At 36.7% G+C, this 18,179-nt stretch overlaps 1 protein-coding gene across 1 annotated transcript in view; it reads left to right on the forward strand.

Annotated features, from left to right (window-relative positions):
* The first annotated feature begins 1,986 nt into the window (after positions 1-1,986).
* dnajc17 (DnaJ heat shock protein family (Hsp40) member C17) overlaps positions 1,987-18,179 on the forward strand; it is a 46,294-nt gene continuing 30,101 nt past the window's right edge. The window contains exons 1-7 of the mRNA XM_015398340.1: positions 1,987-2,226; positions 10,404-10,473; positions 13,976-14,034; positions 14,130-14,217; positions 14,392-14,468; positions 16,699-16,816; positions 17,526-17,569. Of these exons, the coding sequence (XP_015253826.1) occupies positions 2,146-2,226; positions 10,404-10,473; positions 13,976-14,034; positions 14,130-14,217; positions 14,392-14,468; positions 16,699-16,816; positions 17,526-17,569 (537 nt within the window). The 5' untranslated portion in view covers positions 1,987-2,145. The remainder of the gene's footprint in view (positions 2,227-10,403; positions 10,474-13,975; positions 14,035-14,129; positions 14,218-14,391; positions 14,469-16,698; positions 16,817-17,525; positions 17,570-18,179) is intronic.

An 18,179-nucleotide genomic window follows, 5' to 3' on the forward strand; every position in this document is an offset into this window, starting at 1 on the left:
AGAGTTTACATACGTAGTATAGTCATGTTTCAGTTGGCCAAATACACAATTAACCCCAAAAGACTCTGATGACCCAGAAGAATGAGGGGTGGGTCAATGGTTTCTTTTACATTTGGAACACGCCTAGGAGGAAGGGCCTCAATCCAAAGTCCGTAGTCTTTCAAATTTTTGATGTGTCTCTGCTTTAACACATTTGAGTCCAAATGCGCATTTCTTTAGGGAATTTAACTGTATGCTGGGGAGGTAATTTGTTTAAAAAAACAAAAACAAGTGATATATTAAAAAAAATAAAAAATTCCTGGAAAGAGATAAAGGAAAGTCAGGTTGGGACATGACGCTTGCAGCTTAACCTGCAGGCAAAGCTGGTTGCATCCAAAACTTTTTAGAAAAACAACAGCAACAATAAAATGTTCCATACTCTCATAAACTACTTTGCTTTGATGTATCACATAAAAAAAAAATAAAAAATAAAAAAAACAATATGTTTTGTGAAAGGTGCCAAGGGGTTTCAAATATTGCTATAATATTGCATAGTGACAACAATGACGTAAAATGGTGCCATGTTCACCCTGGGTGTAAAGCAAAAAAACAAAAAAACAAAAAAAAACAGAGCTGGTGTCTCAAGATACAAAAATGTTAAATAAAATGCCATATGGGGCTATCGGAAATTGCAGATAGAGACTAAGATGCTGAAGGAGATCTGTAAAGATGGATGAACTTTATCTGAGGGAAAGAAAACTCGAGTTAGCCAGATGTGCACAAACTGATATCAATGAGAGTTACAGTAGTGATATAAAGCACATCTAATACAGCGTGTGTTTGAACAATTCTGTCATGATAAAACTGTGAAAAGGTTAGTTCAAATGTAATAAAATGCATAACATCTCCTTCAGTGAAAGACTGCTGGAGCCTAAATGCCCAAAGAGGCATTATTGTTTTGTACATTTTCAGTAACTGTGCAATATTTGTTTTTTATGTTCCAAATTGCCCTCACTGTACAGAGTATAATTTCTTATCTATATAATTTCTTTTCACTAGCTGAAAAAAATAGCAATTAGCATTGCAATGGATAGAGGAAGTGAGACCATTAATATCAATTAGGTGTTCAGATTCGAGTTCAGCTTTAATCAGTATACAAAATGATTTTTCGGAAAGTAGATTAGACATTTTAATTGAAATACAGCCAGTTTTATATCAAGTTCAAAGGATGGGTATTAGTGTTATATTTGTTTGGGTGCCAGCACATATAGGGATTAAAGCAAATGAAATTGCAGATAAGATTGCTAAGGAAGCATCAAAAAATAAAACCACTGATATGATGATTAACATAAGTAAGGCAGAAATTAAAAGTATAATTAAACAAAAGATGAAGGAAAGGTGGCAAAAACAATGGGGAAGTGTTTCAGCGGCTGCCATGATAAGAGAAGAAGATGGTTTTATAGGATTCAACAGAAAGTCTGAGAAATTAGGTTAGCAGAAGGAAGCAGGAGAGAGGAAATAGTTATTTAGGACTTAGATTTGGACATACAGGATTAAATAATACACTATTAAAAATAGGGAAACATATGTCAGGCAAATGTGAATATTGTGGAGAAAACGAAACAGTGGAAAATGTAGTGATGTATTTTAAGAAGTATGAAGCAGAAAGAAGGAATTTGGTTAGAGGCCTAAATAGGGAGAAAGGTAAATTTGATTTGATAGATATTCTACTGAAAAACATTTTTTTAACAATATTTATTTAAATATTTAATAATAACAGGAATACTTAGGAGGATTTTGTATTTGTAAAGTAATATTATAGAAATAGACATATATATAAATAAATAGAAGTATCTTTATAAATGGGGCCGTTGTGATCCACACTCCTCACCTGTAGGTGGCGGTAATGCGCATCGAAAAGTTGTTTGTCAACCGCGATTAAACGCAGCAAGACAAGCGATTCTGCCTGCAATAAACTACATTTCCCATCATGCAAAGTACATCCGGTTGAAAAGTCGTCAACGTCAAACTCATGCTGCCTAAACCTAAACAGCAGCTATAAAAAGCTAAATTAACGAACTTTTACCACCTCAGAAGCAGCTTTAACCCTGTTATAAGCATCTTTCCCCCCCTGCGCTGCTGTATTAGCTGATATCAAGACAAAAGATGTCTGGAAAGGCGAAGGAAATCTTACAGATGGATCTGTATGGGTTACTCGGCATTGAGAGCACAGCTACAACGAAAGAGGTACGTAAAGCAGTACATTAAAAGCAACGATACTATTGTCAGTAACTTAGTATTTGAAAGTGCAAAAAAATGTTAGAAAATGTATTTTTTATTTTTCCAAACAAAACCGATAAAATCCCTTCTTTTATTTTGGTGAAGCAGGCAGGAAGAGCACTTATGTCACAATTATTATATTTCATTTATTATTCTGAAAACAGCACAACCACAAGGTACCTAAACAAGTAAGATAAATCACATGCAAAAGTAGGAATAGACTTTCAGTCCGGCATGTCCTTTTAAAAGACAGCAGCCTGCCAAGAAGACAAAGCAGCTAAATGCTACATCTCACAGTTGCAATACACCAGAATGACCACTAGATGGAGACAGCGTCTCGGACAATTTCTGCCTAACAAAACAGTATTTGCAATAGATTTATATAATTAATGATTTAGAATGTTAGAATAATCTTTACATCTAAGCTAAAATATTCAAAATTATTTAGAATAAATGAGATAATTTATATATTTGATGGATAACATTTTTGCTGATTGAGGTTGATTAAAATATTTAGAAATTAGTATTAGTCTAAGTTTTGATTTGTGGCCATCAAGGTTTTCCCATCTGCCATGTTTTTTAAGACTTTAATTTCAATCAGAAGTTAACCACAGAATCCTTAATACTGCTTTCCCCTCCCTCCACCACATCTCTGTAGAATCCATCGGCCTAAACAAGATTGGATTAAAATGGCTGCCAAAAGAAGGGAAGTAGTTAATTTCTTAATTGGTTTTCAAAGTGTTTTCATTCCTGGAGGATTATCCTTGAGGAAGTCGGTGGTTGTGGCTTGGGCAGAGCTAAAGCCTCAGAATTGAGAGCGCCGGCTCTGAGCGGTCTGTTGATGGTTAACAGAGATAGTGGGGTTAGGCTCATGGGCGCTGCATAGAATCACAGAACGCTCACAAAAATCAATCAAATGTGTGAAGTTGGACGTCATCAGCCACTTATCGAAGTTGTTTGACCTGCGGCCCCATCTCCCTTCAGGCAGGCTGTTAATCAGACATGGAAGAAGCTCATCCAAGAATCTGTTTTTATGGGTTGTCACATAAAGAGGCATTACGTAAAAGCCGTGTTTTACAGATTGTAAAGTATTGCTTTGACGCAGGAGTTTGAACACTGAGCTTTAGGTCTGCCAAACCATATATCTTAAAACGCATGTCTTATATTACAGTAGCTGAACTTCTGATGATGTCTGATATTTGAGAAATCCTTATGAAACCTATGAAATCTCATGATTTAATGATTGTAAATAACTGGGCTTGGTGTTTAGGGCAGTGATGAGGGATAACCACCAGAGTCGTACCTACCGCAGATTGCATGGTAAAGCCATGTCAACATCCGGGACCACACAAACACTGTGGTTCATTCAGCTACTATAATTTTAATAAACCTTTTACTTAATGCATTGCAGCAGCAAGAAAAAACAGAATTAACAACATGCTCATAATTTACTCTCAGGCAGACTATATAATTGTACAGTAGTAGCTTATTAGAAGCTTGTTACCATTAATGACACCGAACCTTTCCACATGTTGTCAGGTTCCAGCCTTAAACATCAGTGAGTTTTTATTAGAATCCTAATCTTTTCAGCCTCTATGCGATGCATAGCGGAAGGATGCAACTAGTGCATTGCTTAAACTGGGAATTCCGACTGGAAATAATATAATATATAGTAAACACGCGCGTTAAGATCATTGGAAGTTTGAGGTCTAATCTTTTTCTGGCAGTTTGTGTCTTATTAGACCAGTGGAACATACGGTGCTGTGCAGCTTTTATACATGAGCGTCTTACTGTAGTGTTTGAACCCATAAAATGCAGTGAAATGTTTTAATATCTGCAAATGTTGCCAGTAGCTCTTGGCAAATAAAAAAAAAAAATCCACATCTCAGATCTTTTTCATGTTGAACAACTGCAGCTGGGATGTGACCTCTTTCCCGAATCCAGTGTCTGACTTTGGAGATAATCATTAAAGCATTTTATTTTTAGCAGTAAATGGTCGCTATAAGCACATTTTCTGCATGGTGAAACCTGGTGACAGCAGCATGCCACATTTCAGCAGTGGAATGGGTAAATTGCAGCGTATCCATACATCAGAATCTACAGCAACACTTGAGAACTGATGTTAGTAGATTATTTCCATCCAGTCTGAAAAAGAGTTGCTTTGCAAGAAAAAAACAAAAAACCCCCACAAAGATACAGCCTATGAAAGCACAAACCTTTGGCTGTTTTTGCAATAAAAGAAAAAAATAAATACTCAGATGGGTCATTTTTTTCCTTCTCACACTAAAGTTGTAAAAACTGAGCTCTTTTATTTTAACGTTCAGAGCAGAGGTCTTGTAACATGCATATAAACATGAGCAAAGTCTGATCAAATCCATAACAATATCCAGAGAACTTTTATCAGCCAACATTATAAGCTGCTTTAAACTTTTGTTTCATATGTACTGTTCCTCCCTTTCATTCATATTCAACTTTGTTTTGTTGTTTTATCTCACAAAAACTCTACTTTTAATTTACCAAAATGTTAAAAACATTTTTGTGAATATGTTGACAAGGCACTGTACATATTGCCCAGCTTGCCTGACTTTTCTCTATAAATAGGGATAGCTTTCTATATGTACTTCTACAATGATTAAGTAAAATATAGAAAACACTGAAATGTAAGTTTCTCTCTCCATCAAACGTTTAAATGCCTAATCTGATTCAGTAAATCCTTCTGGGGTTTTTCACAAAAAATTCTTCCCTGAAATAATAGTTTCAAAGTTGAGTTTTTCCTTGGACATGCAATATGCCAATTACTGCTGACCCCTTGAAAAGTAAAGGGACAGAAGCTATGAACCAAATTGTTCATTCAGAAAAAGCCCATGACTCCCAAACCTTTCCCTCCTTTCTCCTATAACGGGCCTCCCTTTGTTTAACTTTAAATTGTCTCATAGTGTGATTTCTGGGAGTGGTGGTCCACCCTCTGCACCAGGCGCATCAGCCATTTTTAACACCTAAAATAAGTAAGAGGATCAAATATGAGTGGGCACCTTTAAGTCTTTATGATGGTCAACATGATACTGCCAGTCTGCAAAATGTTCTTCTATTTCATTCCAACTTAGTCCCAAGTCCTTTTTTGGTCAAATAAGGTATAAAAGGCATTTTGGCATAAAAGCAAAACAAAGCTTTTATGCCAAAATGTTCACAATGTTTGATCCTGAGTCCCCCACATTCTAGTCAAAAGCAAATCCGTAAGGACTCTGAAGCCAAAGGGGAAGTGTTTCAGCAGCCACCATGATAAATTCTGATAAAGGATAAATTCTGTCCGAATAGGACTGAAGTCTTCCTGAAGTCTTGACGAGCATCGTCCATGTGTGTTTCCATCCTGTAATGACGTCCGGAAGGGCTAAGGGTGTCCAGATTCAGCACAGCCATCCAAAGCTCCCTTCTTACCCTCAATAGTGTTCTAACCGTTGACCGTACTAAAGATAAAGGAAGAGGAGCTGCAATTAGTCCAATTTGGATTGGGCCAAAGACTAAGGCTGCGTTCACACTGCAGCCTAAAGTGACCCAAATCCGATTTTTTTGGCCAATATTGGACCTGTATCTGATCTTTCATTGCAGTCTGAACAACACAGATCCAATTTTTTCAAATGCGACCAGGCCACTTGGCTATGTGGTCCTGAATCCGATACAAATCTGTTCTTTTCATTTTGCGACCTGTGTCTGAACCGCCAGTTCGCATTCATCCGACCTGAACGCCATTAATACCTGACAAAGGTCACTATTCTGTGTCTTGCTATGCAGAAGCGGCAAGAAAAACAACAACAATGGCAGACGATGATGCGGAGAGCTGTATTAATGTTTAACCATCTTCAAAAAGATTGTTTTTATGGTTGGGAAAGATAGCAATATGCGCTCCAGCACTAGCATCCATGTTTACTTCCGTAAACACAGAGCATGCCGGCTTGTGACGTCACTGCGTCCTCTACTGCACCATGCGGGACACTTGCGTTGTATGAATGCAGTTCACACAGGAGATCACATACAAGTGGTATATATGTGGAAATGTGAACAGCAACGCAAAACAATCAGATTTCACAAAAAAATCTGAATTGAGCATCAAGGCCTGCAGTGTAAACGTAGCCTATAGGATTTAGCTTTATTACCTATGCCTGGCTTGACATAGCTGCACCTGTTAAGCCTGGCCTTGCCTTTGTGATATCCTTATCCTTTGTCTGGCCTGGTTTTATCTCTTCACCTTGATTTCTGAATTCAACTTTTGTGAAATGGGCCTTTGCTCTACTAAAGATCCTGCAACACAGGGGGGAAGTCTGCATCTTGGATCCAATTTTTACTTAACTATTTTAAAAACATTATTTAAGTTCTCTTTAGGACATTGTCTTCTTCTGCATAAACTAAAGTGATCAATTTTTGTCATTTTTGCTCTTTTTTTCTCCCGCAGTTTCATAAAAAGTTTAAAAACGGCTTCAACTTGAATTTGTAACAGGAACTCCTTTACACGCATCCTCCCTGTTTATTCATATGTACTCTTTCTTCTCTCCCTCCTTCCTATTTGTGCCGTTATCTTCTTTAAGCAAATGACGGCCTGTAAATAGTGGAACATAGCAATTAAGGGGGAGGCTTCCATGGCAGCTTATCAGCCTCCGGCTCTGCTGTGGCTGCGATGCGGCCAGGACACTCAGCAGCAGTTTGTCAGCAATCATTTGGCACCAGATGCTGGTAATGAGGACAAAATGTACAAAGGAATCGGTGCGGTGCAGACTCTAACCATCAGGCTACTGTTGGCTTGCTCCTGCTGCAGGATTGTTGCCTTCTCCTGATTGTGTGGCTTGTCTTTCCACAAACTCCAGCGTGGGAAATGGAGAGATTTTCTTCATTTGCTTCAGCCTCTATGTGAGGGAAAAACTGTGGATGTTACAAGCAGCACTAGATAATATGAACTGAAGACTAAAATTAAAATTGGGTTTTATTTAAATACTATAGGTATTTATTTTTTCCTTTGAATATAATCTCCATAAAACACAGGAGTAGTGCTTTTAGGGGATGTAAACCTGATGCTTTTTGGCCTTTAGCCTTTTAGACCAATGGTTCTTTGTATTAGATCAATCCTTTTTCCTTTTTTTTTTTAGCAGAGATTAAGTAACAAATAAGACTCAATGCTATGAATAACAGTAGACTCAGCTCAAATGAAAGGTGCAACTGGGTAGGATGAATTAAAATAATGTTATAAAGGAGCAGTTAATAATTGTGCATAAAAAGATGGAAACAAACTAAGAAAGAAATGGAAAACTGTGCAACGGAAAGCAGGGAACTTTGAGTTTTTGAGTTGCAGTGATGGTTGCAAAGTTAACAGCCGCTGGAAGGAAAGATCTAAAATAACGTTCCTTAGTGCTTTTAGTCGTCTTTTGCAGCTTTATTTTGATTATTTTTAAAGAGGTCTGAGCAATGGAGCTGTGTTAAACTTTTCATTTACCCAAAAAAAAGACGGTTTTACCTTTTTCATAGTAAAACCAAATATGACAAGTTTTTTCCTTGACTGTAAATTGTAAATATTCTATAGCTATGGTATGTAATGTGCAAATATGTGCTTTACAACACCCAGCACTGCCACTTTTTTTTTTTTTAAAAGCCTTATTTATCCTGTGAGATTGTGATGGAAAATAAAAACAAACTAAGGATTCCAAGTATTTTCATTTCTAATAATTCAGGAATCAAGCAATTATACCAAAATGACAATAGAGCACAGTTTTATAAAATTTAACTGCAATTCAGGAGTCGATTTGAACACAATTTAAAGCATTTTTGGAAGAAAAAAGAATTAGCAAATTGACTATTTTCTTTTAATAGTGATTAAAAACAACTGCAGCAGGTTATGCTTGTGATTTGAAATTCTGTGCATATTTTAGGGTGAGAATATGCCTCAGATTATAAGTTAATTTTGTCGGAATAACTGGAATTATGAAAGAAAGAAGAAGCAGATAAAGATGGAGAAGCAGAAGCCAGTAAGCAGAAGCATCTGGCTATATTCCCTGGATCCCATCTCTAAGATGATTCTCTGCCAAGAAGAAAGACCTAATATTCCCTTATGATATCAATTCTATTAAAACCCTTTTGGCAAAACAAACTCAATTATTTACTGAAGTGAAATAAAATAAGAAATACCCTGTTTTTAGTGCTTGTTTGAAGGAGCTGTCTTAGAAATCATAATGTGTATAAAACCGGGACCCAATCTTTTCTTACCACAATCTGCTAATTCCATCAATATTGGAGCTTGGCTTCCACTCTAAGGAAAATAAAAAGTACTAAACAACCTATTGGGAAACTCTGCACATGTAAAAAAAACAAAACGAATGCAAACATTTCCCAGACACGATTGAAGGTGCTTCCTTTTTATTCATGGCCTGTAGCGTAATGGCAGGAGATTAATACACGCAGACGTTGGAAGGGAAAGGGTTGGTGAGTCAGAATACGTGAAAACATGCTGTACATCGGAGCGTCTGATTAGGATTTGTATATTTAGGCTGCACTCGCATGTATGAAGGAATGTATGGGAAAGATCTTTAGCTTGCAATGCACGGTATATATTTGAGCATGTCTTTTTTTTGTTTTTTTTTTTATTGAGGTTGCGTGCAGAAAGCCTGAGCGTTGCACTCTGCAGCCCCCTCTGGTCTTCATGGAAGTCTTTCCTGCTTCCTTTCACCAACAGAGGAGACATCTAATGGAAACCACCTTGTCGTTAACTGGCCCCACAAGGAACAGTGAATGGTTAACTTTAAAAGCAGTCATCCAGGGCACTTTGTTTAGATTTCTACATTTTTGATAACTTCAGCTTCATTGAGGGAAACTTGGTATATGTTTTTTGGCACGTGATTCCACGTTGACATTACACGCGAGAAGGACTGTATAAATCTGAGAAAATTGATTCTGTAATTAAACATCCACCTCTGGTCAATCTGAACGGCCTTGCAGGGGCTGCAGGTTTAGTCAAAGCAATAAGGGAGCCTGACCTTGCTAGGTTGCTATTTTTCTCAAGGTGTTATTTTTTTCTCTGAATTTCTAACGGTGCGTGGGAAAAGTTTTTAAAACTAAAGTATTAAAGTAAAAGTAATTGAAGAGAAAAATGTTTTAAAGTTATACTGGTTACTGCACTACCCTATTAAAGGAAAATGTTTCTAAAATTCTGGATGATGTCTTCCTTATACTTAAGTTTCTTAGTTTTATAACTAATGGTAAGTTTCAAATTTAACTTTACATCATCTTGAAATTTTTGTTATTTTTGTATGTGGTGAAAAAAAAGTTTGAGCAGGACCGAGTTCACAACGAAATGAATTGTTTGGATAAAACAGATTATTTTGATGGTTTTTATCTTTTTTTAAATACCAATAGGCCTTAATGTTAATGAGCTTAAAGGAAACCAAAAATAACAAGTCTATTTTTAGAACGTAAGGAGTAGAAAATAGAGTGAAAGTGAAAAGTTGTCTTGAAAATAATTACGTCTGTAATAGCCAACATTCCTACATCAGTAAGGTAACAAAGTATTTGTACTTTGTTAGTTATCACATGTGGAAATGAGCAATAATTAACGGTAAATAAAAATGCTGTATTCAGACCTTAAGTATAGTGTCTTATTTTTTCCCTGCTGTCTCATTCTAGAAGTTGGCTTAACTTTTGACTTCTCCTCTCTCCCTTCGATTGAAGTTAGACATTATGATTTAGGAATGAGGCCGTTAAATCCCTTTATTTTCAGATTTTGAGAACTTGATTGTATTTTTTAGCAGTTTTCTCTTGGATTGTTCTTTCTTCTGTGTATATTTCTTATGATGGATTCGTAATTTGTTAGTCTGATGCTTTTCATTTTGCTTTCTTAAATAATTATTTTAGTTTATCCTGAGTGAGTCAATGTTGGTTTAATATTTCTAAACCTATGTCTTAATTGTACTGGCGATCAGCTCTCACTATGTTTCCTTTTCTGTCCTGTTATATAATTTTTCTACATTGTGAACAATTCTAAATCCTGAGGAGAAATATGCAACTAAATGGTAACCTGCTGCAGATCAAAACCACAGTTGATTTACTTCTCATTGTGCTTTTAAAAGAGCAAAGAAAAAGATTTAAAAAGCTCCTCTTTATTTAACCAGATCAAGAAAGCCTACCGACAGAAAGCCTTGACCTGCCATCCAGACAAGAACCCAGATAACCCTAAAGCAGGTGAGTAAAATGTTGTTTTTCCTTTTCCGCATTCTGAGGCTCACATTTCTTTCATTGTTCCGATGAATTAGTCGACATTCTTTCTCATAATTGAATAATATACAGAGCAGATATTCAGCAGGAATGTTATATAATCATCTTAATCTTTTAGGAATTTCCGTAAAAGTTAAAAAAAAATCCACTAGACTTGGTTTCCTAGATTTGAAGACGTTTCGCTAGCTCTCCAGGAAGCTTTCTCAATTTAAATGTCTGGATCTGCAGTGAGTTTGAGTCTTTATATAGACAAGGCCTTGTATTGCTTGGAAAGATGCAAATGGAAAAAAACCGACGAGTGGGTCGTTTGGTTCCATTGTTAGCCTGTAATATCTGAAACCTGTCTATGATTCTAAAGGGCGGTTGTTAAAGGGGGGATTGTCTCCTGTAATACCTGAAACCTGTCTAACCAGACATTTGAATTGAGAAAGCTTCCTGGAGAGGTGGCGAAACGTCTTCAAATCTTGGAAACCAAGTCCAGTGGTTTTTTTTGAACTTTTACAGAATGACACTGACCTGGATGACTGAGAATCTTCATCAACACTTTTAGGCATTTATTTGAACCATTTTTTAAATCCGTTTCAAAAGTGTAAATTACAATAACAACTAGGTAAATGAGTTTCTATTTATTATAACAGTTCTATAATCCGTACCGGACCAAATTATAAAATAAAAACTGAATATATTGATTAACATGATCATGAATGTCTTTCAGCAAATTTAAAATGATCTACACACTTTTTCTAGCCATCATTGAGCATTCTGCAGAGTTTTGGCAGAGTGCTGCACAGCTGATCGGGTCACAGAGAGTGGAGTTTGTTTAAATTAGTTGATTTCTTCACAAGTCTCAGCTTTTGAGCAACATGCAAATGACTTGGATGATTCAGTTCCTCTTCATTTCTTATTATAAACCTGACTTATCCTTTCCAATTTCTAATTTAACTTTCTGTTTTTGATAATTGTTTTGGTGAAAGATAAAAAAAAAAAAAAGACTCCTAGCAAGATGGTGCCACCCCCCCTTACTCAACCGTTGGTTCTGGGATTGACAATAATTCTATATCAATATATGTGTTGATATATTATGTCAAATAACAGAGGTCTGACGTTTCTGATCACCCATCATCACTTTATTATTGCTGCATTTGCAGCTCGGGTGTTTTTGGTTTTATGTTGTTTTATAGTTCTTATTTTTATGTTTTTCAATTGTTTAAATTAGAGGAGTTTTTATGAACGTGGCAATGCAATTGTCATTAGATTGTATGGGCATCTTTTTAGGGCATTTATTGTTGTTTTATAGCACCATCTAAATAAAATGGTGTCGACCAAAATTAAGAAATATATACTATAAAAATGTATACATTATATTGATATTTGCCAAATTGTCCAGCTCTAGGTTTAACAAGTTTGACCTTAACCACATACTTCTGTCGAGGTTTACGGCACCCAACCCAAACTGTCAACTTCAGCTAATTATTGTTTTTAGGAACAGCCCATAAACCAGGAGCCTGCAACTATTGAGATCTGACGTCCTGCACCTTTTAGATGTGTCGCTGCTCAAACACTCCTGAATAAAATGACCGAATGACCTCCTCAGCATGCAGCCAAGTTCTAAAGAATTCTACTAATGACCTGAATATTATACTCGGATGTGGTGTAGCAGACGCATAAAAAAGTGGCAGGACCTCAAGGATGGGAGTCGAAGCTTCCTGCCATAAACCATCATGGCTGAAGTGTCATAAACTGGAAGATGGTGAACTACATAGCTGTTTCCTTCAGTGGTGAGTTAAAGCTGAACAAAGAGGGGGAGTAACTAAAAGGACAGAAAAAGCAGCTGCAAAACAACATCTTTAAAAGCTTAATATCTGCTGGAGGAAATGCTCAGTAAAGTCGTATATTAAAACTTCCCCCATGACGTTCTGAGCAGGGTAAAGTGTGGAGGTAGCGGCGTCATGGTAAGGCTCGGTTTTTCTGATGGGCAAACAAACTGTAACAATGAAGAAGGAGGAATTCCTCCATATTCTTTAACCTGGAAACTTTGAAACAAACTCACAACAAAACTGATATAGAAATAAATACAGCAGGTTAACATAAAGCTTCTTGCAGGGAATCAACTTCAGAAAGAGTGTTAGTACTTATGATATATTTCTTAATTTCAGCCCATAGAATATAATTTTAATATCAATATAAACAAAACAAAAGCCTCAGAAAGACTGCAGAATGTCCAAAACAAATGCCTGTTCAATTTTCTTACAGTTATTAGGCCATATTTATAAAACCCCTCAAACATATTAGAAATATTTGCTTTAAAAGAGCAAAACTGCATAAAATTCAGAATGTCAGTTGATACAAAAATGCTGTAATCATAGACTATAACATATGGAAATAATGGAAACATGTTTAAAAGCCATTTCAGTCTTGTGCTTTATTATACCTGGAACTTCTGCAACTTGGATATTTATTATATTAGCAGGGATGTATTCCTTTTTTTAGCCTGTGTAGCCTGCAGTAACTCTAAGCCTGTTAAGTGAATTAAATTTCTATTTTTATTTGTGCCTACTGTAACCCTCAATAAAGAACCACGCAAATTACTGAGTAGAGCCTTTAATGTTAAATGCACATATAATCGGGTGAGTAAACCTTTAGTCTGTGTGCTCCCTGCAGCTAGAAGCAAAGACTTTCAGTGTAGCTTTTAGTCAATAGGGGGGGTAAAAGCACCTTGCACACAAGGCTGGTGATGAAGTTCGTTTTTGAAGGAGGTTACTGTGGTTCCTGGATGGTTTAGACAATTCCTGATCATGACAATATAAAAATTGGAAATTGGTATGGTTAGGTGGTTGAGAGGAATATTACAAAAGCAGGGGGTCGGTTTCCCAGAAATGGAAAAGAAGTGGTTTGGAGGGCTTCAACACTTGAACCCGCACATAGACAGACTAAGCCTCAGACACACGAAAGCAGAGCTAGAGATGGAGCTTGTCACCCTCTAAGGGGGCAGCTGTGTGCATGTAAGAAATGACTTATGGGTTAACATCCTTCACCGACTGAAGACTCCCTCTCATGAAATCCCTTTTTCATTTTTTTCTATCCAACCATGTTGTAACACTGTGCTTTAGCTCCAGCAGATGGTCTGAGGCGGTTATATTCATGGATGTTACCGGACAGCAGTATAACATGCATAGATGGAAAAAAAGGCGCCCCAATCCACTGTTAATTAAAAGGTTTTAGAGGATTTGCTCCAGTTTTAAAAATGAACATCCCCTCTTAGGTTATGTTAAGCTTTATTGTTTAAGAATACATTTCCTGTATATAAGGGCTTTGATCGTTTTTTTTTTTTTTTTCTTAAGCATATAGCATAAATATAGATACTGTTTTGCCTCCATATCTTATTTACTGGTCTTTCTTATAATGATTTTTAGTTTTTCGTTGTATTCTTTCATCTCATATTTTTCATTGCTTCTTCAATTTCTTAAAGCGGAGCTCTTCCACCAGTTGTCTCAGGCTCTTGAAGTTCTCACTGATGCCGCAGCCAAGGTGAGACCAAACGTGCATTTTTAACCCATAACAATCACCCTGATTCACACCCACACTGTCAGACAGTTCATCCTGCTGACTAATGCTCTTTGCAGGCTGCCTATGACAAGATCTGTGCTGCCAAGAAACAAGCAGAAGAGAGAAACAAGAAATTAGATGATAAGAGGAAGAAAATTAAACTTGGTGAGTATAAAGTTACTGAGTTACTGTTTCACTGTTATCGTTAAGGTGTGTAAGTAACATTTCTGCCTCAGGTGTTAATGCAACAGAGTTTGAGGTTTTTAAAATGATGGGTAGAAACTTTGATCTTAAGATATAAAGGATGGATATTTGTGTCTCATTTTTTTTTTTTTTTAGATTTGGAGGCCAGAGAACGACAAGCAGAAGCTCAGAGCCAAGAGGAAGTTCAGATTACAAGAACACTTGAGGAAGAGGTAAGAACAGATGAAGTACCTTTGACTAAACATTTTGTCTGTCAAATGATATTGTGAAATCAACACAATGTAGTGTATAACCACAAACTAATACATGATGTTAAAATATTGTGTATAATCCGGATAAAATCGCACATAACGTTGCATTTAGAAGTCCTCTAACTGAGCAGCTATAGTTCATCTGTGTGGTATGTAGACCAATCCAACTGTTCTTTAAAGCATTACTGGTTTGATAGAGAATATTAGGAAGAAAAAACCTCAGAGACCAAAAGAGACAGCAGATGGGCCATGGCTAAAGTTTAAAATAGGATTATGTATCCAGTAATTTCTCATTTGTCAGCCATCTTGGATAGTTAAACGTATCTTCTAAAAAATATTGAGATAAAGACTGGAAACTAGGCCTGGGTGATTATAAATCTAATAAAAAACCCAAGCTCTGATTTATTTATTTTTTTATAACAAATCTCATTAATAGATTTTTTTTTCACTTAATTTTAATAATAAAAAAAAAACAATGATAAACATTATAGTCAAAAACTTGCTTTGATTTGAGTTAAATCTTAGACTTAGACAAACTTTATTGTCATGTTGTGTACACAAAGTTTATATAAAACAAAATTTCAGTACATGCAGCTTTTTCAACAGCGAATGAGCACCTTAGCATTAGAATGAACAATTCTATCCATAAAGTGCAGCAGTGATCAAAATGTAAACGGTTTAGGGGAGACATAGTGCAAAAGCCATTAATATGGAAGGTTCAGAGCAGTGCAGAATAAATAAATAGATATGGTGCAAAATGCAGTAGAAACACTTACTTTTGTAAGATTTGCCATGTAGTGCAAGTAGGATGTTTTCAGTGTCATGCAGAGTCTCTATTTGTGACTTTTCAACAGTCTGATGGCAGTGGGGAAAAACTGTTACAGAACCTGCTGGTCCTGCATCGAATGCTGCAAAGCCTCTTCCTAGAGGGCAGCAGGGAGAACAGTCCATGGTGGGGGTGTGAGGGTCGCTGATGATGTTATGGGCTCAGGACATGCAGCCCTGGGAGGAAATGTCTTTAATGGAGGGAAGAGGAGCCCCAATGATCCTCTCTACTGTTCTCACCACTCACACATAATTTAAACTAAATTATTAACTGATAAAATAAAATAGAAAATGTTAATCATGCCAGCCTCCAATAGCCAATTGAAAACTTTAAAGCTACCGCAGTGGTCTTTGGCTCAGGAGTTGGAATCTGTTGACAGGATAATTATTGTGTGCTTCAGAAATCTGAGCTTTATTTAAGAGTAGCAAGAAGAACAAACAAACAAAAAAATGCACTGCATATCAGCCTAGAACCTGTCCCCTCAGAATTACACGGTAATGGCAGTATGATGTGGTGGGAATGTTTTCAGTAGAAAGAGAGAAGCTGTTAAGAGTTGATAGGAAGATGAATGGAGACACTGTAAATACATGAGACTCCTGGAAGAAAAGCTGTTGGTTAGAAGAATCCCATCCACCATAAGAAGAATTAACTCTCAACAATAAAGTATTTGCTCTGTAAGGACTAATTCAAGTGTCATGCATACAGTTTAGATCTATACAAATATAAATACTTTTGCAAGCTTCTAGAGCGATGCTGTGAGTTAATGCTAGGTAGAAGATGCACAAGAATAAAAGTGAAACATTTAGGAGTGGGGCTGAGCACAAATGCTTACTGGAAACTACATATTTAAACATATCCAGGAAAATCTGAAGCACAAACAGGTGCTTCATTAATTTTTTTTTTTATTGTTGTCAAATACTTGATTGAGTTCCTGATTAACTCATCCAACCACTTGGGTAAAGATCAGAGGCTTAATTTCAGAAAACCTTTTTTGTAATCTTCATTTATATTTATCACTCAGACATTTAGAGCATTTTGCACGGCTGTGTTCAGACAGAAAGCGATAAATGAGAGCACTGTGTTTGCTTTAATGATGAGGAGTGGCATTTGATTAATGCATTTAATGTGACAAAATATGGGGCAATATTTCTTGGACTGGGAATGTAAGCAATTTGTTCTTCATTAGGACATTATTGTCTTAAACTGTAAAATCGAGTGGTTTAGAAGTTTATAAAAACAAAGACCAGGACAGAAAAGCAGCTCAGCTTTTGAGTGGGAAAGGTGTTTATTGAAACATATTCTTTCTATGAAATATGCATGCAGGTTTCTGATTAATGTTGTATTGTTTGTGTCTGAATCGTAAAGATCACCCGCTTAAGGGAGGAGGGATCCAGACAGCTTGAAGAGGAGCAGAGGCTCATCAGGGAGCAGATCCAGAGAGAAAGGGAAGCACAGCTACAACCCGGAGACCACACTCACAGAGGTGCCATTACTTCCTAGATTTATCCATCACCTGTCTGTATTTGTTAAAATTATCATGACATTTTCAATTTTCAAATGTCCTGCTGTTAACATTTCACTCTGAACAACCATGTCCTTTTTTTAGGCAAAAACATCACTTAGGTGATTTTTTTTTCTTTCTTTTCTTTCGGTATCCTATCAATCGTATGGTTTCTCTAACCGCAGCAGCCACCATTCTGACTGTGGTTCACCAAATATTATTCAAGCAACGAATAATAACAATAGCTGAACTTCTATGAGAAGAGGTCTATTTGAGTTTATTTGGCAGTGGAACAACTTGGCAATGCATCATAGGAATGCAAAGTGCCAAACACGCACACAGAAACGTCCATCAGGCCTCCTTTCTTGGTAACATTTTTCTTTGCTGTTAAAAAGTCTGCAGTGTTCTGGAGATATAAACCTGACCCTCTTTTGTGGGTGTGCAATTACTGGTTCATAGTCTCTCCATATTTTGAGTCCCGTCCGTTTGCACGCACTCAGCCCTCCCCTGATCACAGCCCTGTCTCCAATAGCCCAAAAATCTACCACAAGGGAGCCATTTCCAAGTTGCTGTCTTTCTGCACAAGTCTCTTGATGACTCTCTTGAGTACCATATTTCAATTAAACAGTTGTTCTTTTGTCTTTGTTACTTCATGGCCTCAACCTTCTCTAATGCTTTTTCTCACACTCAGGAGGGGTAAGATATTCCCAGAGCAACGTAACTCCCAAACTAAAGGTAAGCTACAGGCTGTTTTTGGAAGAATGGTGGTCTTATTGTAAGTTTAAAACAAACCTTTGCCATTTGTGATTTATTAATCAGAGACCACAAATGCTGTCTCGTCACTGAACACATATGTTGTTCTCACATGACTTCCTCCAGATTAAGAATAGTGCTGTCAGGGGACTAACATTTATGCCAAAAGAAGGCTTATTATATTTCCTCCTGGAAAAGGCCCCGCTCTGTGTGCATTAATGGATCCAGGCGACATTAGCTAATATGTTTACACACTAAAGCTGATTCTAGTAATTGAAAGCCATCTAAAGCAGCAGCAGCAGTGTTCCCTGACTGCTGTTTATTAGCTTAGCACAATACTTGCAGAATCACCAGCTAGATTTACAGACATAGCAACGCTGCATGTATGAGCATCGCGTGATTTCATTTTACAGTAAAACCTTATTTCTCAGTTAAAATACCTTTTACACATTGTGCAAGTAGCAGCTATTTACTTCGGTGTGGAAGTGGAAGAAAACATCATGTTTTTTAGTTTTGTTCCCAATAAAATTTGAAAAGTGTAAAGTGTAATTCTTATCAACAGACATGCAGAATATATAGCAGATTTATTCCA

The sequence above is a fragment of the Cyprinodon variegatus genome, unplaced genomic scaffold (assembly GCF_000732505.1).
Source record: "Cyprinodon variegatus isolate N-32 unplaced genomic scaffold, C_variegatus-1.0 Scaffold928, whole genome shotgun sequence".
Lineage (NCBI taxonomy): Eukaryota > Metazoa > Chordata > Actinopteri > Cyprinodontiformes > Cyprinodontidae > Cyprinodon > Cyprinodon variegatus.